We start from the raw sequence: 27,534 nt of genomic DNA on the forward strand, positions 1-27,534 counted from the left end.
CCTGATCCTCCCTACAGGCCCGTGCCCACAGGCGGACGATGAAACGTCGCCTTCGAAGGCCGGCGCCTGGGCACGCCCCCGGCCCGTCCCGCTCCCCCGGCGCCGGCAGAGTCCTCGCCCCGGTCTCGGCGAAGGCCGTTTGGAGAAACCCCCGCCTTTTGCCCCCGGTTTCCCCTCACGGCCCCGGCTCCGCAAGCGCCGGGCACCGCCCGCCACACGGCTGCAGGCGGCACTGCCCCGTGGGCCGCGCGCCGCCTCCCCATTGGCTCTCTCCGCCACGCCAACGCCCCCGCGGAGCCCAATGGCGGGCCGGGGGCGGGGCCGGCGTGAGGCGGGGCGGGGCCCCCGCGGCTCGCGGGCTCTTCTTAACCCCCGCGCCCCCGCCGCGCGCGGCTGCGTCGCTCCCTCCCCTTCCTCCTCCTCCTCCTCCCTCTCCTCCTCCATCTCCTCCTCCTCCTCCTCCTCCTCCTCCTCCTCCTCCTCCTCCTCGCCGGTGCAGGGCGGGCGGCAGCGGCGTCCTGAGGAGCGCCCGGCTGGCGTGGGTGAGGTGACGGCCGTATAGCGGGGGGGGTGCCGTGCGTGTGGAGAGGCTGCATCGCCTTCGCCGCCCGTTGCATCATCCCGCGGGCGGGGGAGGAGGGCCGGGGGCGGCCGTGCCCTTTCATTCCCGGGCCTCGTGGGGTGGGCTGCGCCTCGCTTCGCCTCAGCGGGGGCGGCCGTTAAACGGTCACTGTGGTGGGTGGGAGGGGGAGCGCAGGCCTCGGGAGGGTCCCGGCTGCGGGGGGGTGCTGCGGGCAGGCCGGAGGGTGCCTGCCGAGTGCCCCCTCCGAGCAGGGAGAGGAAAGATTGGGGTTCTGCTGCTTATACGGGCTCGCAAGATGATATCGTGCCTTTTGTTTTTCTCTCTGGGTTTGGCACCGGCTCTTCAGCCGTTCTTGGCCTGTCATCCCTTGTTCTCATTGGTACCGTGAGGGTCTCTTGGCAGTGTTTTTTGGCAAGTCTGGCTAATGCGGTGGACCGGGAAGCTTCTCTTCTTGTATTTTATTTCATACGTTGCCCTTCCCCTATTAGGAAGGGTCTGAACTTGACTGAAACTTGAGAGAGCAGCGTTATTAATGCTGCTGGCCTATTATTGAACCAGCCATGACCTGAAAGACAAGTGATTCTTCTGTTCCTGTTTGATTATCTATTCTTCTGTGTATCTCTCTAATGCTGAAGCCTTTGACTATGGAGGTTGTGGAGTGCTGGGCCCTCTTCCAGCAAATTTGCTCAAACTGTTTACCCTTTCAATGAGTCTGTTTGCTGATTTGAGGCATGAGAGCTCCACGTTCTGCAAAACTTGTGCTGCAGAAAGGAGGGAAAACTCATCTAGTACGGAGACAGGTGAAATCTGGGGATTTTACATCAGAGAGAAAAAGTGTTTCCTGGGAAGCTGGGACCTGCTCAGAACGTGGTATTTCTTGGCAGGAGAATGGCTGTAGTGAGATCAGTACCAATAAAGCACAGTTTAGGTGCTAGGTTAGGTCCAGTACTTTGGCCGTTTGGGCAGGTCATCCCTTTTGATACTAGTTGGTGGCTCTTTAGTATCCTATCATGACACTCTGTGTGTGGGTTAACCAGCCTGCTTCCATGAAGCCAGAGCAGGACTTCTAAAAATTGTGGTTGGTAGCCAGGGTCATGAGGGGTCCATGTCCTGGAGTGTGCATGCTGGCTCAGGTATGTCACTAATCTGGCACTGGCAGCATAGCGGGCTGCCAGGACGACTGGCCTCTGGCTATTGGCAGGTGCCTGCTGTCTGTATGTTGGGATCCATAGGAACTAGGCAGACAGCAGGGTGTACCGTGCTCATGGTTGTACTGCGGATGCCCGCCAAAAAGCTCTACAGATGTAGCCAGAGTGGGTGGCAGCTGGTCTTTCCCACAAAACATGCATCAGCCAAAAAGCTGGCTTCTCGCCCAGGCGGTGGTGACCAGGGGTTCTCTGCCAGCCTTTATCAGAGGTCCCTGGGCTAACAAAAGATGTGATGTCTTGCAGAGGGCACCATAATGCTGGGGAAGGGGAGCTGTGCTTCTACCCGTTTTATAGACCTGGTCAGAAATTGAGAGCAGAGCTTCAACTCCCTCTTTTTGTCATGCTGAGCAACTTGCCTAATCTCTGAGTCTCTATTACCCTACCTGTAATGCTTCTCTCCCTGTACGTGGTGAGCTTGGCAGATCAAGAGCACTACATGCTGTAGTGTTGTTCTGTCTTTGTGCACTGACTAAGGAGAGAGAACTAGAAGTGGGGAAAGAAATAATGAAAGCGTCTGACTGCAGCAGGTAAAAATGCAGATAAAGCATTCTCCAGTCTTTTCTGTAATGCTGTTTTGCTTCTTGAAGACATCAGTCAGAATATTTGTCAGATGAGTCCGGACAGGGTTGGAGTGAACTCAGGAAATGGAGATGTCAGAAGACACCTGCATTAAGGCTGCATGCAGAGCTTCCCTTCTGTGGTGGGAAGGCAGACTGAACACTTTCATGTTTTCAGTGGCTGATCTCTAGCATAACAATTGCCATAGCAGTGGAAGTTGCTTTGCTGTTGAAGTTTTAAAATCTTTGCAGTGTTACAGAGGCAGGGGCATTAAAGAACTACCCATGTTCTATCAGGAAGATTATGAGTATGCTAGTCAGGCCTTGAAAGAAAGAGTGATCATTGAGAGGACACACATATGCTCATCTGCTCTGTAGAAGAAAATGAAAATAAGACTTTTGATTCTTGAAGGATCTCCTCCTAGAGCCACAGTGTTGTTAATTCATACCCCAGTTACTTCAGGTCACCTGATGTTTCCTTACACAGGAGCGATGGCTGCCTGCTACTGAGGAAGTAGCAAGGGGACACACACACACAAAAAAAACCCCAAATGGCTGACTGCCTCCTTAATCACTTATAGCTGTTGTGTTTCCAAACAGCTTCCAAAGGTATTGCTACATCTGGTAACCTGTAAAGATCTAAAGGCTCTCTAAGATCCTGTGATACTCAGAGTGAGTAGAACAACTGGTTTGTAGTGGTTTACTTGTTCACAGGGTAAAGTGCTTAACGTCAAAGTAAGTACTTTGCTTAATGTCAAAGTTTCCCATTCTCAGGCTGCAGCATAATGGAATCCTGTATCTCATCTCTTGCTGAGTAGTCAGCCCTTGGGGCATCTCTCTCTGATCTACCTCTTACACCTGCCTTTTAGACAGCTTCGTTTCTGCTTCAGACAAGACTCAAGTTAATTAGGTTCTTGCATACTTGATACTCTTTAAATATCTGCATTAGTGCTGACATCATATACTGTAAATGGCCCTAGAAACTGTAGCTCCTAACATATCCATAGAGTGAGTTCAGCTCAGGCTGTTTGGGGATTAATTTCACTTACTGGCCTTTAATCCTGTTCTGTAGGAGTTGAGAAATAGTTTAGGTCTTGGATTCCCTGTGGAGATAGATCGAGAGTTGTGAGCCTTGCCCATGAGGCTTTCTGGATCTCATATCTCTGTCTATGTCCCAATCTCCTTTGTGGCTTAGTTTTAAGTGACTTTGTAAATTGTCTTTCTGACTTTTCTTTCACCTGCTCTGCAGATATAATGGCAGAATTTAGTCAGGCTTTTCTAGTTAGATTCTGCCCACACCTCCAGCTAGTTATGGGACTGTTCCCTTTTACAGCAAGCTTAAGTTCAGGCTGACAGAATTTCTTTCATGAAGATGGGCAACTTTTCCTGCAGCTTATCTCCCTCAGACTCTCCTGAGCAGTGTTCAATTGCAGTTAGAGAAGCAGAGTTGCCATTCTCCTGTCCTGTCTCCCCAGTCTGCATTCCCAGAAGAAAGACTAAGAGGGTCAGGCTAGAGAAAAAGTTGTTGTCATCCTCTGTTTTGGTGATTTCTGCTCACCCCCTTTTCTTTGTTCCTTAAAGATCTCTCCAGTAGAAAGATGCACCAGCTTCCTATGGCCTGATTCGGGCCTGTAGGCAGGATCATGAAGGGAATTTGGATATCCTAGGCTGACCATCTCTGCCCCCTATTTTGCTGAAGTTACATCATGTAGGGCCGTAAGCACCAGTTGGGTGTTCTGGGTGGTGTGTCAGGAAGCTCATCAGTAGCACTGAAGGGCCTCAAAGATCTGAGGTCTTACTGTTGGTTCTGAACATGACAAGTCACTCTTGGGCTCTTGACCTGCTTCTTAGGTATAACTGTAGCCATTGCAGGTGCGTATATGTCTCCATTGAGTGCTGTAGTAAGAATTCCCCTTGGAGAACAACCAAGTCTGTCCTAGGAATTGTCCTTCTTCACAACCATAAGATATTAGGTTGACCATAGCTGGGACTAATTCTCTACTGGCATGATTAGAATTTGACTCTATAAATTTATATATGCATACCTATTTACTTTAGGCTGCGTGAGTGTGGGGTTATTTAAAATAATGCCTAATAACATGATTTGAAGGGATTTATTGAACAGGAGCTTGTGTTCCTTCCAATGAATGATGTTGCTGAAGGTTAGTATGTGGGGACAGGATTTTTGTTGGCAATGCTTGTGGTTAGCTTTTTCTCTCCTTGTTTTTGTTCAGAGTTTTAGTCCCATTATTGAAGCTTTGATCAAACATCAGAGTATTGCCATTCTAACCACATGAGGAAATCTCACAGCATAGTTGAAGGCATTAAGTATAGCTTTTCCTCCATTTCTGCTGTTTCTAGTTCAAGAGATGACGGGTGTTGCTGTTAGTGGATTGTGGATTTTTTTGCCTTGCAATAGAGGAAATAAGATGGTATTGTCTTGGCCAATTTGGAGGGAGTCCTCCAAAAGGCAGCTTTTGAAAAGACCCATTTTCATTTCTTTCCTGCCATCAATACGAAGAACAAGTACTTCTTTTTTGAAACCTCTGAAACTTCTACTGCAACAAATTTTTCTCCCCTTCTCCTCAATTTTTGGACCCTCTTGAAGGACACTGAGGATTGGTGATTGAAAGTTTTTAAAGGTTTTGTACTCCTATTTTATGAGAACCTAGAAGATGAACAAAATCTGCTGTTCCCTGTCTATAGCCCTCTGCTGCTTTCTTCCTGCATGTTGAAATGGTTTGATTCTTTGGCAGCAAGGTACCCTTTTTAGATGGACTTTGTAGATATTTTCACTCTTACCTGTGAGCAGAGGCAGTTGGTGTCTATGTCCAGTATTGCATGCCAGCTGTCTGAAGGAGCATGTTGATGTGTCTCGTTGGAAGCCTTGAAACTCCTCCAGTATTTTTTCTTTACTGAAAAAAGCACTGACATTCTGAACTGTGAACCAGGCACCTTCTAGAAATAGAAATGAAGGCTGGGTTTCCCTCTGGAACTGGAAGTAAGCTAATTTCTGGTAACAAAGACTGGTTGGTGTTAGATATGTATATTTATGGGATGTTAGCTTTCTGGGACTGGTGTCTGTCGGTCAGTGGTCTAAGACAGGATGTAGTCCATCTTGGCTATTGGGCATGTATTAACCTAAATAAAGTAGAATTATATCATTTTGGCGGCATGGAAATCTTTATATCCAGAAGGGAAATTATTTCAAACCTTAGTCTGGAAAGTTGGCACTTTCAGAGGCTTTTTTTCCTAAAGGAGAGCAGTTTAAATGCCTTAGGCATTTTCTTCAAATCAGCGTGCAAGAAAGAAATTGGTGTGCATAAGGCGGTAGTGGTTAGTGGTGCATGTTAACTTGCAGGATCAAATGCTAAAGTTCACTGGTCCTGTGAGTCCGATCTTTTTCTAGTGTGTCACCAGACCATCAACTCTGGCTGATCTAAGCTGTATCTGTTTTGTGTGCATTTCTCAGAAGAAGGAGGATGAGACCAGGGACCCTTTCCAGGCCTAGTACAATTTGGTCATGGAATGAGCTGAATCTTGCTGCAGAATGGTGATAGGAAAAACAGATATTGGGAAAAAACCCCACACACTTTCCAAGACTTCAGCCAGATTTTTGTCTTCAATGGAGAGGAAGCAGACAGGGTCTGTGAACAACTAGCTGGAGTAGGAGAAATGAACTTACTGCTTCCATTTTATATTTACTAATTTCTGAAACAAAAAGCCTGCTAGAAAGCTTCTTTGCTTCCTTGTGGTTGAAGTGTTTGCTGTGTGTGTTATATCCAGCATCACTATAGTTGTGCATGCAACACTAATTCAGTTTGGTTAGAAACTTTTGAGATTTTGGTCTCCTCAAGGGTAGAGAGGCCTCTGTAAGTGTTCTTGTATAAAGCCTTTTTCTGAAGTTGTGTACAGGGTCTTTTGGTGATGGCACCATGAAGCCCTTTCACCCTTGGTGTCTCTAGAAGTATATATCCTGTGAACTGGAGTATTTTCTATTACTTTGTGTGGCTTTCAGGCTAATGAAATTGCAGACAGTCCAATACAGATGTTTTCTGCCTACTTTACTGGATCTGAGCTGTGGAGGGCAGGGCAGAGGGAAGATTAGGTTATGTGGGAAGAACAGGGTCAGGAGACCCTCCGTTGGTCTTGCACAATACCTCTGCTGCATGGTGGGGTTTTTTTTTTGTTTTAATACTGTTTATATGAGTCATCTTCACTTTGTTTTGCAGCTTCTTTTTTTTCCCTGTGAAAGTGGGATGTCTGTCTTGCCCTATGAGAGACTGTTGGCTGATAGGTTGGTTTTGGTTTTTTTCTAACTTGCATGATCTGCAGCTTTGAAGAGGATTCCAGTCTTGTGACCTCCAGTACTCAGTCTCCTGAAGAAAGTCCAGTCTACTGTGCCATCACTTTCACCAAAGAACATGGAGAAGTTGATATTGGAAAGGCCTGTTTCTGTGCCTAAGGTACTCGTTGGTCTTTGGGGAATACTGTTTGCCTGTCTTTCTGTCACCAGAATTTGGGAAAGCCCTATCTGTTTGTTTTCAGAAGGCTTTCTAGGTTTTTTGTTGGAATGCTGTGGAAGTAGGGGCTATTGAAACCAGTGGCCTTTCTGGAAGAGTTTTCCTTCATGACCACAAGTAGCAATGCAGAGTCTTTTGGCATCATTTTCTAATTAGTCGCCAAGTAGTCTTACTCTGTTTCTCTCTGCTTGGAATGGGGAGGTTTTATTTTAGAGAGATGGTTTTTTGGTGTGGGAGGGGTGTCTCCCATGAGATTAAGTCCTGTTTTCTTGATATTTACAGAGGCTAGTTACAGTAAGCACATGCTTCAGTGTGTTTTAAGTTATCTTCATGTAGGGCACTGTATTGAGCTTTTGCACTCAGTGTTGCAGTGCAAGGTTCTTGTTTTAGTGATAAGGATTTAGCAGATCAAAATTATGCTGAAAGGCTTTCCCATCTTCACAGAACTATGGAAACATCAACTGACCATTAAAATACCCATTTGTTGTGACCTTTTTCATAGCAGGGAAAAACAAGAGTGGGACACTTGAGGATGGGATTTATCTGAGACATGCTGTGTTCTCTCACCTAATACCTGGGTCTTGGGTATAGTGACAGGATCTCTTGTAGTCAGTGGCAGAACCTGTTCTTGGTTGTTAAAAGCTACTTGTTGCCATTGCCCCTTTTGGCTTATAGTCAATACTGCTTTCTTGAAAATTGCCACCAGGGTAGTTCCTGTTCAGGCTTCCCTCCAAAGAACTGCATGCTGAAGGACTAGACTTGAAATAGATATGTTGGTGAAGGGACAGACAAGAATAAGGACTCCTTGTTACTAATGTAATTTTTAGCTATTGTAGAGGGGCAATGATGTGAATGGGTGGTTTCCCCATGGTGCAGGACCTGAGTAACTGTCTCAAAAGATGCTCTGACCTTGTTACAGCAGGGCATACAAATCAGTCTCACTTGTTTGTTTGGGTTTTTTTATCCTCTTTTTTCCTCTCTTTCTTTTTCTTTTTTTCTCTTTTTTTTTTCCCTTCCCCCTCCCCCAAGGGTGAAATGCCTACACTTCCTTCCCAGGAGAAGCCAGATATGAACTCATGCCCTCATACACCTGGCAAGTATTTTCTCCCTGGTGGGACCGACAATGGGAACTGCAAGGCTAATGAGAAGGAAAGGGAGTGGATCCGCCCTGATACACCTAGTAAATGCACATGGAAGCTTGGGAAACCCCTCTCTGCCTCCCCGCATCGTCATACCACTCTGTAAGTATTGCTTTTATTTGTTGATTTTCAGTCTCCAGAATCCAGGTCTCCTCAGAGCTATGTGGATTTAGCAAAAGATGACTGATTTAAATTGATGCTGTTTAGCATGTAGATATGCTGGTGCTTCTTAATTTCCACATATAAGCAAAGCTAAGAAGCCAGATTAAGCATATAAGGGACCTTGCACCAAAGACATGAAACTACGTGGACTGGAACTAACTTATTTTAAATAACCTGGCAAGCAGTTCCCTGGAAGATTAGATGGAAGATTGCACTGTTAATGCCTTTTGCTTTTAAAGTAGCTGACTCTGAGCACTGCTAAGCTACTTTGTGCCAGGAGGAAGTGCAGAGCACTTCATTCTTGTCTCAGCATTTGGCTTGATGTCTGATTAATCCTTGTTTTGGATCAAGGACTTGGTATTTTGTGAATTTGTATCCAATGGACATTCTTTTAAACCAAAATATCTAAAATAACTAGCTTGATAAAGGGGAGGGAGAAAGCTGGTTGAGATAAAAAGCTTCAGAAATGCTGTGTTGCTTTTGTGTGACCTGCCTGTGGCCCCTTCTGTGAATACACTGACTTTTTTTGTATGTGTACCAGGCCAGAGCCTCTGAAAATCATGCCAAGCATCCTGAATAAAGTTGGCAATACACCCATGGTGCGAATCAACAAGATTGGGAAGCAGTATGGGCTCAAGTGTGAACTCTGTGAGTACTGCTGCAGACAGAAAATCAAAATAAGAAACGCTGTTTCAGAAACTTGGGTGGTCCTGGTTAGTAGTGTCATGTAACCTGGGCGTAGGAGGAGTGCAGGTACCCTGCAGAAAATGGTGAGAAAAATTCCTCTTTTTCTTTGGCAGATTTTCAGGATTTTAGGATTTGGTCATCTAAAACATCTTTCAGTTTGTACTTCATGAGGACACTTCCTGAAGCTTTTCCATTTTTGTAGAAAAAGTGAAACTTTTCTCATAGAAAATGTTTTTTTAATTTTAAAAAAGTTGTATGAAGTCTTTGACTGCTTCTCATATTCTTCATCAGTGTGTGTAAAATGCAGATCTGCAGTTACCACTGAAGTTCACTGAAAACGAGGAAAGGGATCAAATTGTCAATGAATGTTTTTTTGTTGTTGTTGTTAATTTGTTTTTTTTTAAACCCAACCATAGTAGAGATATCTGGAGGCTCTGATCAGTCCTGAAAGGTGGTGTTTAACACCATTGAAGGGATTAATACTGGGAGTACTGAAGTGGAAGTGTAGGCTGAATGAGGGGAGAAACTTCCAGTTTGATCAGAAACTGGCTGGAGAATGTAGCAGGAAAAAGGCAAGGCATGTTAGTAGAGTTCTCTTCCCCTGTGCTATTGTGCTGGAAGAGCCCTGGGGCTTTTTATACTAATGACTGGGCTGTAATAAAGAGGAACGATGAAAGGAGGGGTCATACTTTGAGGAGACTGACAAGAGTTCTGGCTTCTGTGGCCAGCATCAAGTACCAAACTTGCTGTGTTGTTGTGACCCATAACAGTGGAGATGCTGTGAACTGAATCCCCGTCTCTGGTGTTGTAAAGTAGGGAGGTGAATTGGGCAGACATGTTAACAGAGTTGCTTTTGCAGGTATGTTAGGCATGAGCAGCCTGCTCAGCAAATGACTGCTGTTTAAGAACTCTGCTTGGTTTCTTTGTTTCCAGTGGCAAAATGTGAGTTCTTCAATGCTGGGGGCAGTGTGAAGGACCGCATCAGCCTAAGGATGGTAGAGGATGCTGAGAAGGCTGGGATCCTGAAGCCTGGGGACACAATCATAGAGCCAACCTCTGGAAACACAGGTAGGGGATGGAGAAGACCCTAGCAAAGTGTGGGGGAAAATGTTGTGGTTTTCCACCCTGGAGAGGCAGACTTGAGATTGCAGCATGGAAGCTACCTGTGCAAGGAAGAAAGGGGATCTCTTGCTGCCTGCATGGTGTAGGGAGCAGTGCCTCTTCCATCTCACACAGGGAACAATTCTGCAGTGTCCTTTGCTGACCAGAACAGCTGGGAAGGAGGTCTGCAAAATTTGCAGGGGCCTTTGCTTTAAAAGAAATGAAGTGTCAGGCCAGGTCTTTAGGTCCTATTCAGGAATTAAAGTCTGACTGAAATTATTGGAAATCAAACACCAAAAGACTGGTGTGAACCTGGATCTTCCCCTTCTGTTTGGGAAGTCCCATGGTCCTCATTCCCTACACTCTGTCAGGTGAGATGGGCCTGGTTTGAGGAACAGCCTTTCCCACGCAGTGCAGCTGAGATGGGAGATAAGCTGCATCCCTACAGCGCTATCTGCTAACACAGCCCTTGCAGATTTTAACAGATTCCACTTAGGTCAGTGTCTCTTCCTTGGAGGGCTGGAGAAAGGAACAGGCCTGCTAGTCAGGGGCCAGGGCAGAGCATCTGATGATCCGAGCAAACTGGAGGTAACTCTGGGCTCCTGCGTCACAGCTGTTGTACTTCTGTTAAGCTGCTCTACTGGTGGGGAGTAAACGTACCTGGAATGTTCCCCCTTGAGCTAGTTAAATATAAAATACGCTGCCTCCTCTGAGGAGGTTCCTGAGCTGAGCTGTAAGCTACTTCCCTCAGCCAAAGTCCTGTTTTGATGTTTGGTGCATTTCCAGGTGAGTGGTAGCAGAAAGTACAAAGTGTTAGAGTTCAGGCCTCAAAATGCTTTCTTCATCACACACCATAAGGGAGGATGCTGGATGGCTTCTCTTCCGTCTTTGGCCTTAGTGAGGCCTTTGCCATCTCTTTTTTTTTTTTTTTGGCATCCATATTTATCTATAATATACTGGGAAAAGTCATTGTGTCATGTTGTGTTCCCGCCCCCCCCATTATTTAAACACTACTTGAATTGTGAGTTATGCTTCTCTTATGGGAATAGTTAAAGATTTTTTTTTTCCACCCCTACACAATCCAGCACCATGTAGAAACAGAGCCAGCTTTTAACAAGCAAGTCTTTGTGTAGGGTAAACTGCCTGTGAGGCATTGTCATATGCATGTGTTGGTATTGTGCCTGGTACCCAAAAGAGCAGGGGAGGTGCCCTGCAGCCTGACCTCAGACACATAGGAACTAACTTTATCTGTTTAGCTTATGCAGCAGAGAGGTGATCTGATAACAGGTATAAGCTTCTCTGCTATGGGGAAGACACTTCTGAGCTTAGCTCTTCAGGTAGGCAGACAATGACAAACTGGAAGGCAGAAATCAGGCTGGAGGTGCACATTTTTAAAGTAGAAATGAGGTGTCTGTCTCTTAACAGTCAAGGTACTTCACTGTAGTAGCAAATTGACAATAGTGCATTAGAACCTCGATCACATACAGCATCTAAATCATGTCTTTTTAGAAAGGACTTAGTTTTGGCACATTGCAAACTAGGGATTTAGTGCAGAATTGAGTCAACAGAGGGTCTAATACTCTTCTGAGAGTATCAAAATGATTGCTCTAGTTGTCTTTAGCTTAAAGCTCATTCCTTTCCCAAATTACTTCTGTAAAAATGAAGTGGGTGAGACAGGAGGAAGGTGATGTGCATGTGGTAAAGCTAGCAGTTTGCACATGTCAAGCTTTCCCACCGTTGGCTAAACTTTCTGTTGGCTGTGATCCTCAAAGAACTAGCAGCAGCTGTAAATCCAGTTCTCCCTAGTAGCCAGAAACATTCCCTTTGCCACCCCTCTAAAGACACTGTACTTAAGCCTCTGGTGAAAATCTGATTAAAGCCAGGGCATGCCAAATCTAGCATTGTGGGTTTTGTTATTTGCTGCTCCTCACTGTATGCCCTACATGTCTTTGCTTGCTTCCAGGAATTGGGCTGGCCTTGGCTGCAGCAGTGAAGGGTTACCGCTGTATCATTGTGATGCCAGAGAAAATGAGTATGGAGAAGGTCTGATCTGCTTTTATTTTCAAGAATTAAAAAAATAAGCACATTTGCACTTGCAGAGTTCCTGGTGTAGATGAGTGCTGTGGCTTTAGCAGCAAAGGTGTAGGCTTGTGGCCTCCAAGTCACTGGCTAGGCCGAACTCTGCTGAGGGCCTATTGCCAGTGCCAAGAGAAAGCCAGGCTGGCTAGCCATGGACAGAAATGTGCTTAAGACCCGTCCCCACGGCATTGTCACTTGGAAAACTGTCATAACTGTTCTAAATACAAATGTCAAGGGAACTCGAGATTTACCTAGCCCATTGAAGTAACTACCTGCCCCTGGGTTAGCTGTTGCTCGCTGAGCAAAGGAGGACAGAGGACAAAGTAAGGCAATGCTGAAGTTTTGAATATTCTTCTGTTCTGCACTGTGCTAAGCAAGGCCATGAGGGAGCCTGCTGAGCTCTTCAGGTTACACTGGTGGGTACTGGCAGGCATCTGAGTTGTGTCACCACAGCAACAAAGGGGAAGGAAAAGCCACCTGTGTAATATCCCCTTACCTTCACTGTGGAAAGCACAAAACATCTAGCTCTAGAGCAAGCCCTGTTGTACGCTCCGCTGGGGTGGTTGCTGCACCTGCAGCCAGAAGAAGAGAAGAGATCCCCTGTGTCTCACAGCTGAGGCAGCAAATAGCTGTCAGCAAAACCACTTACCTCAATTCAGACAATTCCAGTGTTCCAGCTGAAAGGCAGTGACACAAATGAGAACAGTGTCACCTGAAGGCATATACCCATTGCTTGCTCTTACCTGCTCTGGAGGGAGAGGTACCGCACGGCCATTGCCATGCGCCACACAGCACCAAAGGCCTCCCCTCTGAAGACAGGCCTTGCCGTAGCTCAATGTCATAAACTTTCTTGCCCTCATAGCAGTTGAGTGGTGCATAGGGCCTTGGGAGATCTCCTTTGCTGCCTGTGTCCAAAGCAGGAGGTAATTAAACATAATTTGCACTTAAACATAAAATACTGGGCTATAGCACTGTTGGAGTGCAGGGCGTATGTGACTGGTATGAAAGGAGATGGCGTTTTGCCTGAATGAGGCTTCTCAATATGTAGTAATAGTCCCTACAGGCCTGAAGGCCTAGAATAGAAACAGGAATTTGACATCTAGCTCCCAAGTAAAGCTTAGTTGAGACCAAATTACATTAAAGATCTGGACCCATGGCTCAGTGATGCTGCGAGGCTGGGGTGTAGAACTGCTAAGGGTACTATTGCAGACCAGGTAAAAGGGAAGATGTTTTCTTTCCCCTGCATCTCAAAGAAGTCTCTGTGCTGGGAGAGCAGTTTTGGGTTTTGTGACCATATTTATTTGCTATAGGTGGATGTCCTGAGAGCTCTGGGTGCTGAGATTGTGAGGACCCCAACTACTGCCAGATTTGATTCTCCTGAATCTCACGTGGGAGTAGCATGGAGACTGAAAAATGAAATCCCCAATGCACATATACTAGACCAGGTAAGAGCCAAAGTGTCAGAGGTGCAGGCGTAGCATGGGAGGAGGTATTACAGCCTTGTTCCTTAGTGTCCTTGGTTGACTGTTCAACAGCCTTGGTGTGTCTCTGGAGGAAAAGATGTCCCAGGTCTGGAGCTGTAGTTGAGCCATCACCGTGCTGTAGGGTAGCAAGCTTTTACAGTCACTAGAGGGCAGCAACGAGCCTACGTTTGCAGAGACCGCAACACATGGGTGGCTTTCCACTGAATTGGCAGTCCTGCATGGAAGAATAGGTACAAGGGTCATGTTCTTAAAAGAAACTGCCCCACAGACAGGACAGGTCTTGGCATTGGAGGGTGCTGGCACCTTAGAGCTCCTCTGAAATTAGGTCACTTAGGAAGGTTGTACTTCCCCTTGGACATTCTGCCTAGGTCCAGCTATCAAGGAAACAGCCTGGAAAGAGTATATGTAGCTGTTGTGGGGCTTGGATAATGTTTGTCATGTTCTTGAAATGCCTCACAATGTGAATTTTGTTGTCTTTCTTGTCTACTTAATGGCTTTTCTATCTTTCAATATAGTACCGTAATGCCAGCAACCCCCTGACGCACTATGACACCACAGCTGAAGAGATCCTGCAGCAGTGTGAAGGTATGTTTGCTCTACTACTATCCCCTTCCTCAGTGAGTCCCTAGTATTCTCTTATCGTTAGGTACTTGGAGAATGGGACCTGAGGTGGTTGAGAAAAGCATGGATTTTGATACAGCAAATCCCATACGTAGGCTGTGTGTCACTAGAGAATTATTTTATTTCAGTAGTCATAGTAATGAATTCCCCCCCCCCGCCCCCCCATTAAAGAGGGGTGCTTTGGTTTTTAGATTCCTCTGCTTGTGACCAGGTGGAGAAAGCAGTGATGCTTACGTTATCTTTAAAAAAAAAACCCAACAACAAAAAAAACCCCATAGCTAGAGTGGCATGAAAGAACAGCATCGCTTTCTCTGATCACAAATGCAGAATCATAGACTCACAGAACTGTTTAGGTTGGAAATGACCTTTAAGATCGAGTCCAACCGCAAACCTAACACTGCCAAGTCCACCACTAAACCGTATACCTAAGTGCCATGTCTACATGTCTTTTAAATACCTCCAGCGATGGTGACTCAACCACTTCCCTGGGCAGCCTGTTCCAATACTTGATAACCCTTTCAGTGAAGAAGTATTTCCTAATATCCAGTCTAAACCTCCCCGGTGCAACTTGAGGCCATTTCCTCTTGTCTTATCACTTGTTACTTGGGAGAAGAGACCGACACCTTGCTACAACCTTCTTTCAGGTAGTTGTAGAGAGTGGTAAGGTCTCCCCTGAGCCTCCTTTTCTCCAGACTGAACAACATCAGTTCCCTCAGCCACTCCTCATGAGACTTGTTCTCTAGACCCTTCACTGGCTTCATTGCGCTTCTTTGGATGTGCTCCAGCACCTCAGTGTCTTTCTTGTAGTGAGGGGCCCCAAACCGAACACAGCATTCGAGGTGCGTCATCACCAGTGCCGAGTACAGGGGAACAATCATTTTCCTAGTCCTGCTGGACACACTGTTTCTGATACAAGCCAGGATGCCTTCTTGGCCACCTGGGCACACTGCCGGCTCATGTTCAGGCAGCTGTTGACCAACATCCCCGGGTCCTTTTCTGCCATGCAGCTTTCTAGCCACTTCCCCAAGCCTGTGGTCTTGCATGGGGTTATTATGACCCAAGTGCAGGACCTGGCACTTAGGTATTTTTACATTCTCAGACCAAATACTCCATTACACTGGAAGCTTCTTCACTTAGGAGTTCTCAGGAGTACAGACTGCTCTGTGTTGCAGTTGTTGCCAGTAAGACCTGTTTACTCTGCAGGGGTTGCTTTCATGTTAGCTCTAGGCAGCCAGGTTGGAGTACCAGAAGTGATTGAGCTGTGGCAGCAGAGCGCTTTAGCTGGGCTAACTCACCTAGCAGAGGAATTGGTTTGACAGCTATTGGAGGCATTCAGTGTGATGCTGCAGCTTACCGTGTAGGCATTTGCCATAGGTGGTAGAAGGAAGTCTTATAGGAGGCTATTGACCTGCCTTATAAAACAGTACAGTTTCTGATGGGACCCTCTAATAAGAAAATTGGCTATTAAATTCCTTCTCATTAAGGTGAGGACCATGTGAAGGGTTCTCCTCTTTGCCCCCCCCCCCCCCCCAAAGTAACTCTAGCTGTTCAGAGGATTTGGCTTGTCTTTCTGTGGCAATCTTTCTTTAAGTCCCAGTTAAAATGAGTATACTTTAACAAACTGCCACCCCACAAACTGAGTCTAGATAAGTTCTAGCTTTAAGCTTCTTGTTTGTATTTACTTTTCTGCATAGGCCAGTCGCTGTTCAGTAATTACTGAGCTTATATCCCTGCTTGGCAGGATGTTATTCTTTTGACTGGTAAGCATTTGTTTTTGTGCGTGTGTATTTTTTATTAACAAAGCTATCATGTGGATGCACCATGGAAACTGTAGGAGGTGGCAAAAGAATGAACTGTCATACCTGCACTCACTCTGAGTGCTCATGACCAAAATAGTATATTTCACATGAAAATGAGAGAGTTCTCTCAGTGGGTACCTATCCCATGCTCTTGGCACTCATTCAGTAAATTAAGTAATACAATGGGCTGCTCATTCTAAGTTAAAGAATGAATTATCTACATCAGCAAATACAGTAACAAGAAAGTTACTTGTTACTTGCCAGAAGCAAGTAACAAGAAAACTACAGGTGTCAGCTGTATGGGCCACATCGAGCTCTGTCTGCAGTACAACAAATTGGTGTCTTGCCAGGCCACTGGATAGACATTTCAAAGCCATTGTTGAAGTAAATGGGGATTGAGCAAGGTGGTCTCAACACAGCTCTTGGGAATCAAAGATCCTTATCTTGCCCGTTTTTGTTAAAGTCCATACTTAGGTTTAAGTGGGTTTTTAATCCATCATTCTGGGGGAGATTTCACAACTGCCTTCTGTCCCTCATCTTTAAACAGGAAAAATAGACATGCTGGTGGCTGCAGCTGGCACAGGAGGTACTATCACCGGCATCTCCAGAAAGCTAAAGGAGAAGTGTCCAGGTTGCAAAGTAAGTGGCAAGCCTAAAGCATTTCTCTCTAGCAGGGTGAACCTCAAACTGCTCCACTTGGCACATCCCATTCCTTGAAAGCCTGCCCTGGGTCTCTACGGGAAGCTCTTGAGTGTTCTCAGTTAGAAGGTAGTTCCAAGCAGCAAAGAAAGGTTTTCAGACTGAAATCATCATGCACTGGTCTCACTGGTGACCAGAGTTCACGTTTGGCTCAGCAGATGAAAACTGGCCCTCGGATCCCTTCATGGGGTGTCTGAGAAACTTCCTTCTCTGGTGTGTACTGCAGTCTTCTGTTTCCTCTCTGGCTGTGCCTTCACTAGCTTGTCTCGAGCTGCTGAGGTTTTACCAAGTTAAATTTTCTCTGCACACACCAACCTGTGTGTCTACCTGTGTGCTGTGTTAGATTTCCTCACAGAAGTTGGTATTGTGTTTCAATCATGAATATTTTCCTACATAGGCAGGGAGTGGTAAACAAAATAAAACTTACCTGTTTACAGTTGGCAAAAAAATGTGTTAGCTGTAACAATGTCTGACATGTGAATGAGGACAATCTTGTCTCAGGGAAACCAAGCAAAACCCATGTAGAACAAGTGGTGCCCCTCACTTAGTGTCCACAGCCTGAGGAAACAGGATGGGTTGCCAAGGGGCCAGAAGCAGCAAAGCTTTTTCCTCACAGGGGAGGTGAGTGTTGCCAGGAAGAAATGAATAGGAAACTAGGTTGCTCTTAGCTTGCCTGTGTGTGCAGCCAGTGTGACACCAACAGCTGTAATGAGGCCAGCGCTCATGAGTAAATAGCTGTGTTCTCAAAAGCAGTGTGTCATGGTAGCCAAAGTGAAAACTGCTTCTCCAGATTATAGGTGTTGATCCTGAAGGCTCCATCCTTGCTACACCAGAAGAACTGAATGAGACTGACAAGACAATGTATGAAGTGGAAGGAATCGGATATGATTTTGTCCCCACAGTGTTGGATAGATCTGTAAGTCATGCTTCCTGGTTTACTGCCGTTTGCCCTCTGTTGGGATGTAGAAGTGAGGTGAAAGATGGAGGAAAAACTTGGGGAAGTATTTCTTTGAGCTGAAAGGGCTACCAGACAGAACTGTTCCCGTTCTTTCCATCAGCAAAAGCAGTCCTTGGAAGGCTTCTGCACTGGCCACGTTTGTTTCACCACACCAGGTCGAAACGCTGTGAACAGATAACTTTTTCCTAGAACATAGTACTTTTTTAAAAAAAAAAAAAAGAAAACCACCCCAAAAAAACCCCAACAAAACCCAACAACTAACCAATTGAAAAAAAAACCCCAACAAAGCACCAACCCCCCCAGCCAAAAGTGGTATGACTATGTCCTGAGTAGAGCCTGTGTCCCTGGGAAGTGCTCCAAGAGGGGAGGAAACTGGTGCTCTCTGTGGCTGTCTCACAACAGCCTGTTCTTACAGTGAGGTTTCAATAAGGACCCTGTTGTGCTAATGTGATCGTCTTACCTTGGCAAAAAAAAACCACTTGGCATTTGGAGGATGGAAACCCAGGCACATGGCTCAGTAGGGCAGCTGTTACCTCAGAGAGCATGGGTTAAATTCACACAAGTTGTGTAGCTCCCCTAGCCCTCCTCACTTAAATAGACCCTTGTTTCTGTCTTCCTGCCCCTCCCCAGACAGTGGACCAGTGGTACAAGAGCAATGATGAGGAGTCGTTTGCTTTAGCACGCATGCTGATTCGAGAGGAAGGACTGCTGTGTGGTAAGAGCGGATGTGAATCCTTTGGGTTTCTCTGAATAGTGTGTGGGAGGCTGAAGCCTTCTGCAGGTCAGGGAGACCTCCTTCCACTTCAGAAGCTGTCCTCCTCACTCTGGGCTCCTCTCTTTCATTCTTTCTCATTTCACTTACGATTTGACAGTTTTGCCTCTGATCTGCGTTTTGGCAGGTGGCAGCTCAGGCAGTGCCATGTCTGTAGCTCTGAAGGCAGCCAAAGAGCTGAAGGAAGGTCAGCGCTGTGTTGTTATCCTCCCTGACTCTATCAGGAACTACATGTAAGAACCTGCTTGTTTTCTCTCTGGGAAAAGGGTGAGGCAGTCCCTCAGACCTCCTTACAGCAGTGGCGAGTTGAATACATATTTCTTATAGCACCCAGTTACCCAAGCAAGGAATGTGTTTGGGGCACAGCTGCTGAGGTATCTAGAAGGGCTCTGACATGGAGTAGAAAGAAGCCTCTGAAAGCTGAGCTACTCCTTGTGTCTGACTTCAGTATATAACCATCACTGGTTAGCATCTTTCACGGGAAAAGACTTGCTTTTGCTGTTTTATTTATTGGGGACCATTGGTGGTATCCCATTCCTGGAAGGGTCCCTGTAAGGCTGTCTGCTCTCTCCGCCTGTGTCCACAGCAGAACACAGCACTACTGTAGCAGTAGCCAGTGTTGGGGTGAGTTTACAGGTGGAAGTGTGAGGACTTTCAGCTGTGTTGAGAAGTTTCTCACCTGCTTCATTGAAGCATATCCCAGAACATGATGTTTTCAGCCACGTTTCCTGACTTCTGTTGCCTCCAATGCAATACTAGACAACTAGAGACTGCAAACAGACCTTGCCTGAGTACAGGCTGGCAGTTTTCCATTCCAGGCTGTGGCTGTATGGTATTGCAAGAGACTGTAGCTGAAACTTTGTTTCCTATGGGATTCCTTTTTCTTCCTATGAGTATTTCTTCTCAATGTTCCTGGCTGGTTATGGCAAATGGCAGTATATTTTCAATTACGCTTTAGCTGGTAGTGGTAGTGAGCTGTAAACAGTTGCCTCTGTGTGTTATTAGCTTTGCTGTCAGATGTTCAGCCTGCTAATGAGCTTTTCACTTCCTGATGGTTTCCAGGTCCAAGTTTTTGAGTGACAAATGGATGATTCAGAAAGGGTTCATGAAAGATGATGACCTTGTCAAAAAACCTTGGTAAGTATGTCAGATCCATTTGGATTTTCATGAGTCTATTCAATTGACTTTATGGCAGTTGCTAATTTAAAGCTCATTTCAATTTACACTACTTCCTTTGATTTAGCTAATCTTTCATGCTATTGTGTTGGTGTATAATTGCAGCTATTAATCAAATCTGCTTAAATTACTTGATTTCCTCCTTTAAGTTGCATGCCAGCAGAAGAAAACTTGGTACTTAATGATTTTTAATTTTTTTATGAAAAGAGTTATACCTGAAATGAAAAAGTAGTATATAGAGAACCCTTCTGAGATCAGAGTTCTTGAGTGCAAAGCACTGCAAGTCTACATAGGTGGAGGGGGAGCCTCCCTAAATTACTACCTATAATGACTGTAAATATGGCTAGCACTCTGGGTAGGAGCACAACATTTTCTGTGTAAGATACAAATAATGAAACTAGGGAGATTAGTACTCTCCACTATCTGTAATCCCAGAAAGTAGATTAAATGAGGAAAAGAGTTTTAGTCTTAAAGCCTTCTCATGCCTCTGTGACTTTCTGATATTGGGGAGAAAACTTGAAAGCCTTGAAGCTTTACTGACTCTGGCTGAATCCTAACTCTTCCTTGCAGACTTTTGTCATTCCTGTAGTGTTGAAGGCCACTGTACATGAACAACTGGTTCTCTTCTCTCCATAAGACTTGCATGGGTTTTGGTTTTTATTTCATCCCCAGGTGGTGGAACATCAGTGTTCAGGAGCTAAGCCTCTCTGCTCCCCTGACTGTGCTTCCAACTGTTACCTGTGCAAAGACTGTTGAAATTCTCCGGGAGAAGGGATTCGACCAGGTACCAGTTGTTGATGAATCTGGGTATGTCCACATATATCGTTATTCATCCATATGTATTGCTTCCATCACCAGCTCCCAGGGGATGTCTTTTAAATGCTTACTAGAAGTATAATACCCTTTCACTCATCTTCCTTCAGCTGTAGTAACACAGTTCAGAAATGCTAGACTTAATATGTTGTCATGCCAGGACTGTACTGCCCTTCACATAATAAGTGTACCCAATGATTATTATGGTATACTGACTCAGTGTGTCTCTGCAGGATAATTTCACTGGTTTTTATGATAGATGTTTAACTTAACAAAGCAAAAATACATATTTAAAACAAACAACCCCAAATCTACCCATCTTCACCACAGCTTTCACCCACTTTCTTCAGAACATTGCATTATAGTGCAATGCTGAAGTGACCCTTCCCCAGGGTGTCCCCAGCAAGCTGGTATGCCTTATTACACTGTAGGTCTCCTGTAGGACAGGCTGAATAATGAAGAGTTACTGAGTTACTCTCTGGTTACAGTGCTAACTCAAGGGATTAATTGTTGCGGGTCCTTGCAACATCCTTGCAGGGAGAAGGGGAATGAGTAAAATTGAGGCACGCATGTCTCTGGCCCTGTTACAACTTTCAAAGGGACAGATGAGGGTGTAAAACAAGTTGTGCTTTTCAAAAGCTCTCTCAGATTACAAGCTCTCCAACTCCAAGAATTAGAGATACAAAGAGCCTGATGCTCAGAAGGGCCAGGCACCCACAGCACCTGTTGACTTCTGCATGAGAACTTCTGAGAACTGGATTCTGTCTCCTGCAGAGACACGGAATCCAAGTATACCATTAATAATGTTGCTTTATACCATTAATAATGTTGCTTTATACCATGAAGCTGTTGAAATGACTTCTCCAGGCTGGCTGAGAGTGGATGCTTTTACCTACAGGAACACCTAAGGCTTTTGTGTTGTTGTTTAGCCCTATCTTCTCTCTGTCCTTCCCCAGGGTGATTTTGGGCATGGTTACCCTGGGTAACATGCTTTCTTCACTACTTGCTGGAAAAGTTCAGCCTTCTGATGAAGTCAGCAAAGTAATCTACAAGCAATTTAAACAGGTAAGCAGGTATATTCTACAACTCCTAGTTCTCTGGTTTAAAGGACTACTGTAGGTGTCCTAACACTACAGTGGCATCCAGTTGGGTAAGACTTACCTGGGACCATACAGCGCAGCCGTTACTGAGCACAGACATAGTCTGAACTCTGTCCTAGGTCACTCAATAGCTCCCAGGTTTGTGTTGTGGCTCTATATTGCACTGTTTGATTACTTTAACAGGCTTTCTTCTAGCATGCTTGTCCTTTCCTCCTTTCCCAAAAACTCCAGCACAAATCTGAGCAATGTAACTATCCAGGGGAAGAGACAGGAAGATGTTGAAACAGCTCTTCTAAATAATTTTTGTATCAGGTAAAACAAGCAACCGCTTGCCTTTTGTATTAGATGCCTTGCTGAAACAGGGGCATGGCTGCTGAAAGCTGATGTTGTCAAGACATGAATTTTTATGTTAGCCAGTTTCACCTGTCTGTCCAATGTAGCATGCCAAGATACCACACTTCACAGCTGTGTGGGTGCTCTTCTAAAATATATAAGTATTGTTGTTGCTGGTGTGCTTCGTTTTCAGAAAGAGGATTTTGTTTTTAACATGGAATACTTGACCTAGTTTTTACCAGGCTTTTAGTTTCAACACTGTCTCATAGTAGATGATGTGCTGTATGCCAGAAGTATGTGTAATGCTTCAGTTCAGTCTACAACCTACCAAGTCTCTGAGGTTGAGAAAGGATGCTAGTTCTTTATGGACAAATGTAAATGTATTTTTTCCTTCCCAGACAGATAATCAAGCGTCAGGTGGAAACGTGGTGCGTAACAAAACTGCTTAGTTCATGTTCTACCTCACTTGGATGCCTTAAGAGTTTCTGGGGCTGGTGGTGTGCAATCATTTCTGTAGCTACACTGGTGTTAGCTGTAGTAGCCAATTCTCTGTGCTTCTGAGGTTGTGGCTTTTTTCCATGGGCAGCTTGGAGTTTCTCATGCTTCTTCAGTAAAGAACAGCTTAACCGTTTCTTTTCTCTTTAGTTCTGAGTTTTTTTCTTGGTGGAGGATGAAAGAGGAGTGACACAAGTGGTGGTATTGCTAACATGCTAACTAAAAGCATCATTCATTGGTTCTTTTCCATTTGGATTGATGATTTAATGGAGAAATATGGTTAAATGGACATAACCTCAGAAGTATTGTGGATTTTGCTTTTTCTTAGCACTTCAGTCAAGCTTACTTGGCTTGTTTACTGGTAAAATTGGGAAAACGGATCATCTGTGTCACTGAAATGACTTAGAATATCCTACAGTTAGGATGTGTACCACAGCATGCATCAATAAGAGGTCAGCTTAGCCTGTGACTACCAAGGCAAAGCTATCTTTTGGCAACACAGGAAGCTTTCTTTGATCACCACAATTATTTTGTGGTGATTTCTTAAATGGAAAAGTAATGGTTATAGCTTTTTTAAAGTCTCCAGTAGGATAACACTCTAGGGCTTTGAAACTCTAGTCACAGGATAATTTGCCAATCCAAACAAGTGCTGTGTGTTAGTGGGGAGGAGGGCCATTCTTGTGGAGTCAGATGTTGGTTCCAGTGGTTTGGGGTCTCTTCACCTCCTCTTCCTCAAAGGATCTTTGCATCAACTACTAACATGTGTTAGGTGTGGTGCAGACATAGCCTTAGCAGACTTCTTGTCTGCCTTTACCAGAAAATAGGTCTGGGCCGTGGTCTCTGAGGCTTTCTTGTTACTATTCCTAGTGTTTAGTTGTTACCCTGTTCCCTGGTGTGATTTTGGTTAGTGTCCTAAACCATTCAGCACTCTGCTAAACAATGCAAGGCCTGGTGTCCACAGCATCCCTGGAGGACCAGAGCCTACCTCTGGGGAAGGAGAGAATTTAGTTGTAAGGCCGTGAGTAGTGCCATGTCGCTTGCCCTTAGAGCCAAACAAGCAGTCCTAGTCATGTGCAGTGTAGTAGTATGTGCATAGGCTAATTGTCTTAAAGACTTAGTAGGTTTAAAAAAAAATGCCTAAATGTGGGAAAACTCATGGGCAAAATTTTTAGGGAGGTTGAATGAGCAGTAGTGAGACAGGTGAAAACTCTGTGGGAGTTCTGTTAAATTTCCATTAAGCATTTCAAAACATGTTTATGTCTTCACAGCTGTCTCAGTGCTGCCCATGGGCTGCTTGTCCTGGTTATCTTTAGCCTACCCAGTCCCTGAAAACAGGTCTATTGATTATACACAATCAGATGGCAAGGGGCTCTACCCCTTTGGTGAGCTTTGAACTTAGGTTCAAAAGTTAGGTTTTGCACGTACATTTGCACAAAACTGCTTGTCAGTGGTGGTGACTATAGTTGTGTCGATGTGGCAGTAAGTCCAGATTTCCCCCCACCCCTTGTCTGGCCCACAAGCTTAAGGATTGATGCTTCAGTATGCACTATAGCCTGCTGGTCCCTTAAACACAGGCTGCTGGGAATCCTTTTGATCTCTTCTAACTCACAGTATGGAGACCAGAGCTCTGTGTTCCAGTGCAGCAAAACTGTTCATGCTGTGGCATTTATTCCTCAGCCACAAGCTGAGCTCACTGCAGGATAAAGGCTTTTTCAATCCGCAGTACAAGACTTTTCTTTGCTGTAAATTCCTTTGATCCCCTTTAATGAAAGTGTCAAATGGTGGGTGCTGCTGTTACCTGGGGAGAGTCACTTGGGTAATAGACCTATTGCTGCTGCTTAATATATGTTAAAGCATGTAGGAAGAACAGTTTTACGCATTCTTTCAAATGGTTCCAGCAGGTGATTAGCTAAGTGTTCCAGAAGGACCTGTATTCTTTCTGCAGAGTCAAAACAGGGTCCTTCCTTCTCTAGTCTTAGCAACATTGAACTTCACTAAAAATGAATTCTTAATTCTCAGTTCCTTGATGTGCACCTAAATATAGTGTTAGCTGAGCAATCTTCACCCTTAGTTTTGTTTTTGGTTTGTTTGGGCTTTTCTCTTCCCCTGCTGCCTTCGCAGATAGTACTCACTTCCACAATGATTTGCAGCCTGATTCATTCACTTTTTCCCAGTCTTGCTAGAGTAAAACCACCAAGTATAATGAGTTTTATGGTAACTTCTTTTGTTAAATACACAGAACACTTGACCTTCTTCCACTATTAACGTTTTTTAGATATTCAGTATGTTCAGTATATTCATTATGTTTACAGAATCAGAATGAATACCTTCATGTAGTGCTTTGTTTTCATGTTTTGTTTTCTTGGAAATCAGAAACAAAGAAAACTGATCTTCTAAGTTGGCTTTGATTTGTTAGCGTTTTACTTCAGATGGGAGCAGTGTATAAATGCTGATGTATTATTTTTAATGCTGCACGAAGTGTATGGGGATTATTGACCACTAAACATGTAAAGGACCATTTTAAGTTTTGTAACTCTCTCCTCAGATTAACCTGAAAGACAACTTGGGGAAACTCTCTCATATTCTAGAAATAGACCACTTCGCTCTAGTGGTTCATGAACAAATTCAATGTGAGTATGATGTACTGCACTTTGTAAGAGGTAATCTTTGAGTGGTAACAAGAAACAAGTACAAGTGTGAGTGTGTAAGGAAGCTTTGAAGAACCCAAATCCTCTTCCTGCATATGTAACTATGTGCTACTAACACTTCATAAGACACTAGCACTTTAATACTTGAGGAGTAAATGTTAAATCCATTAATAACTTCACATACTGTAATGTACCTGCTTTTGGAGCAGGTTACTGCTCAGAACCAAATGCCTGAGTCTACTTCACTGTACAGTGGCTTTGTTAGTAGCATTAAGCCAATGAATAAGCTTCTGCAGTACAACTGATCTTTGCTTCTTCCTACTCGTGTCATGCAACTTCCAGTAGTTCCATCACAGTGAGTGTCCCAGGTTAACTACACTTCAATTTTTTGCCTTTCTAAAGCAAAACCTTTATTACAGCTAAATAAAGTTTAGTAAGATCTAGATGTCAGCACTGAGATCACCATCTCAAGACAGCTTAATATTTTTTTCCTGTTTATTTTTTTTAAAATAACTTACTCCCCTTTACTTGATATTTTTCTGCCAAACTCTACTTTTCTTCATTCTTCTCAAAACTCTTTACACTGCCTTCTTTATGGACTGGAAATGACTAAATAAATCTTCAAAGCTAGGGTATGTCACTGTTATATGTGAATAATCATTTTTTCCTGTTTTATCTTCCTTATAGCAGGCAACTTGCAAAATTACAAAACACTGAGAAACTAAACTAAAACCAGAAATAAGACTCACTAGATAAATTTATCTGACAGCTAGCTGAATTATAACTGTAAATGAAAAATAGTAATCAAATTTGGGCTTGTTCCCAGATAACCTCCATAAGGATGTGCTTTTGACTCTGTGCTGACTATTTATAAACCTGGAATCTCATTGAAGCCTGCAGTGGAACAAAGATTGAGTAAATGAAAAGTCCAGGACAATCCAGCTGGCTGAACAGAGTATATAAGTAGGCTAAACATCTTAGTACAGCCAGACTTTAGGAACAGGGAACTTAGACCATGGATAAAGGGCCAGAGGTCACTTGGCCACTTGGTTCTCAGGTCAAAGGCTTATGCTCACCGTGAAAAATCCCTTGAACCTGTGGTCCCAATTCAGCAATGATTAGATGGTTAATAAGTTTTTTGGGTATAAATGGGAAAATGTTGTATTGTGATTTTTACACTAATTCTGTATTTGACAGTGGTGTAGGGAGATGGTAGTGTTGCATGTCCTTCTCTAGTGGCCCCTGGCTGAAACAGGATAATATCAGTTTGCAGCTGTTTCAGGTAGAGTCACCGAAACTAATGTATGGGGAAAATATGTTTTATAACGAGAGGATTTGATTTGAATTTTTATGTCAAGAAAAGTAAATCTGACGGACCCTTATCCTTCATTCCATAATGTTTCAGTTTCTATATCCCTGTTGAGGAGCCTTTTTAAAATGAAAATCCTTGCCACTTGCTGTGCAACTGTTCGTCAAGATGCCGTTTGGGTTCCCCCTCAATGTACAAGGGTCATCAGTGATAACCAGCTCCACCAATGGGCCCTGACACGTGGAGCTGGGTTGGCTTGGCACCTGCCTTTACAAACAGTGTCATTAAAACCAAGCGGGATGATGTGGTTTTGTGCCTCCTAAAGCCAGAATCCCTTCTCTGTTTCTGTGCAGATCACACTGATGGTTCCTCCAGTAAGCGGCAAATGGTGTTTGGCATCGTTACAGCCATTGACCTGCTTAACTTTGTGACTGTGCGAGAACGGGAGAGGAAGTCCAGCTAAAGTCAAGTAGCAATTTGGAGCCTCTTCAACAACATTTTGCAATCTCCAACAAAGAATCAGGTTTATTTCTTAGGTAGAATGGTCTGTCCTTAGGGTGTTGGTTTTTTTTAAATTCTGAAAATAAGCAGTTAGCTATCCTGGTGTCAGCTATACAACCAGTGCATTTTGCTGTATTGCACAGCTTCTGGGGACTTGTTTCTTAATCAGGTTACATGATATTTCTTATCAAGACAATTTATTTTTTTACCTATATATATGTAAAAATATTGCCTAAATTAACTGGTATGTTCCTTACTTGTTATGTCTAAAGTCTGGCTTTCCAAAGCACTGTTTCGGATTCATAAAATGTGTTGAAATAAAGAGTTACATAAGCAGAGGCCCAAGAGAGCTCTGGAAAGTTTTGGAATTTTTTTTTTTTTTGTGCAGGGGTGTTGTTAGGTAATATCTGTGTGGAGACAAAAATGGGACTGGGGCATGTGGAGAAGAAAGGAGGATTTCCCTTTGGTGACATCAATATAAAGCAAGAGGAAATCCTGAGAGCTGGAGTTGAGGCTTGTTTCAACCAGCTGCTCTGAGGAAAAACTGACTTGAGTGGAAGCCTGACAGTGAAGTGACAAACGTGAACGAGTGGTTTTGTTCTACACGGCGCACTGGCTTTCGCTGTGAAGACAGACCTTCCTTTTTTTCCAATTTTACCCTGTTAAGTAAGCACAAGTGAAAAGATTAAAAGGCAAGATCAAGCTTCTTGCCTGAAGGTTTTTGAAAATCACACTATTTCATCTAGTACCTTCCCCTTACCTCCCCACCCTCTTATTTATCTTAAAG

The 27,534-nt window shown here is 44.4% G+C and overlaps 1 protein-coding gene across 5 annotated transcripts; it reads left to right on the forward strand.

Annotated features, from left to right (window-relative positions):
- The first annotated feature begins 403 nt into the window (after nucleotides 1-403).
- Nucleotides 404-27,095, forward strand: LOC142033599 (cystathionine beta-synthase-like protein). Of its 5 annotated transcripts, none has more exons than XR_012651259.1 (17): nucleotides 404-542; nucleotides 6,684-6,814; nucleotides 7,901-8,112; nucleotides 8,714-8,820; nucleotides 9,793-9,927; nucleotides 11,924-12,003; nucleotides 13,350-13,484; nucleotides 14,039-14,108; nucleotides 16,491-16,582; nucleotides 17,433-17,558; nucleotides 18,231-18,315; nucleotides 18,500-18,605; nucleotides 19,435-19,509; nucleotides 20,221-20,332; nucleotides 21,318-21,426; nucleotides 24,835-24,919; nucleotides 26,600-27,095. XR_012651259.1 is itself a non-coding variant. In XM_075033628.1 (17 exons), the coding sequence occupies exons 2-17, from the start codon at nucleotides 6,773-6,775 to the stop codon at nucleotides 26,707-26,709; spliced, it is 1,704 nt and encodes a 567-aa protein (XP_074889729.1). In that variant the 5' UTR covers nucleotides 413-542; nucleotides 6,684-6,772; the 3' UTR covers nucleotides 26,710-27,095. The 5 variants fall into 5 exon arrangements, 4 of the variants coding, with proteins under 4 accessions (XP_074889732.1, XP_074889729.1, XP_074889730.1 ...); XM_075033628.1 differs by having other exon boundaries at nucleotides 413-542; nucleotides 20,221-20,355; XM_075033629.1 differs by having other exon boundaries at nucleotides 416-547; nucleotides 20,221-20,355.
- Nucleotides 27,096-27,534: the final 439 nt, after the last annotated feature.

Source organism: Buteo buteo, chromosome 8, assembly GCF_964188355.1.
Source record: "Buteo buteo chromosome 8, bButBut1.hap1.1, whole genome shotgun sequence".
Taxonomy (NCBI): domain Eukaryota; kingdom Metazoa; phylum Chordata; class Aves; order Accipitriformes; family Accipitridae; genus Buteo; species Buteo buteo.

Coding starts and splice junctions, on each gene's coding strand:
- LOC142033599 (XM_075033628.1), top strand. CDS start 6,773: ATGGAGAAGTTGATATTGGAAAGGCCTGTTTCTGTGCCTAAG. Junction 13,485..14,038: donor ATGCACATATACTAGACCAG/GTAAGAGCCAAA, acceptor CTTTCAATATAG/TACCGTAATGCCAGCAACCC. Junction 14,109..16,490: donor GATCCTGCAGCAGTGTGAAG/GTATGTTTGCTC, acceptor ATCTTTAAACAG/GAAAAATAGACATGCTGGTG.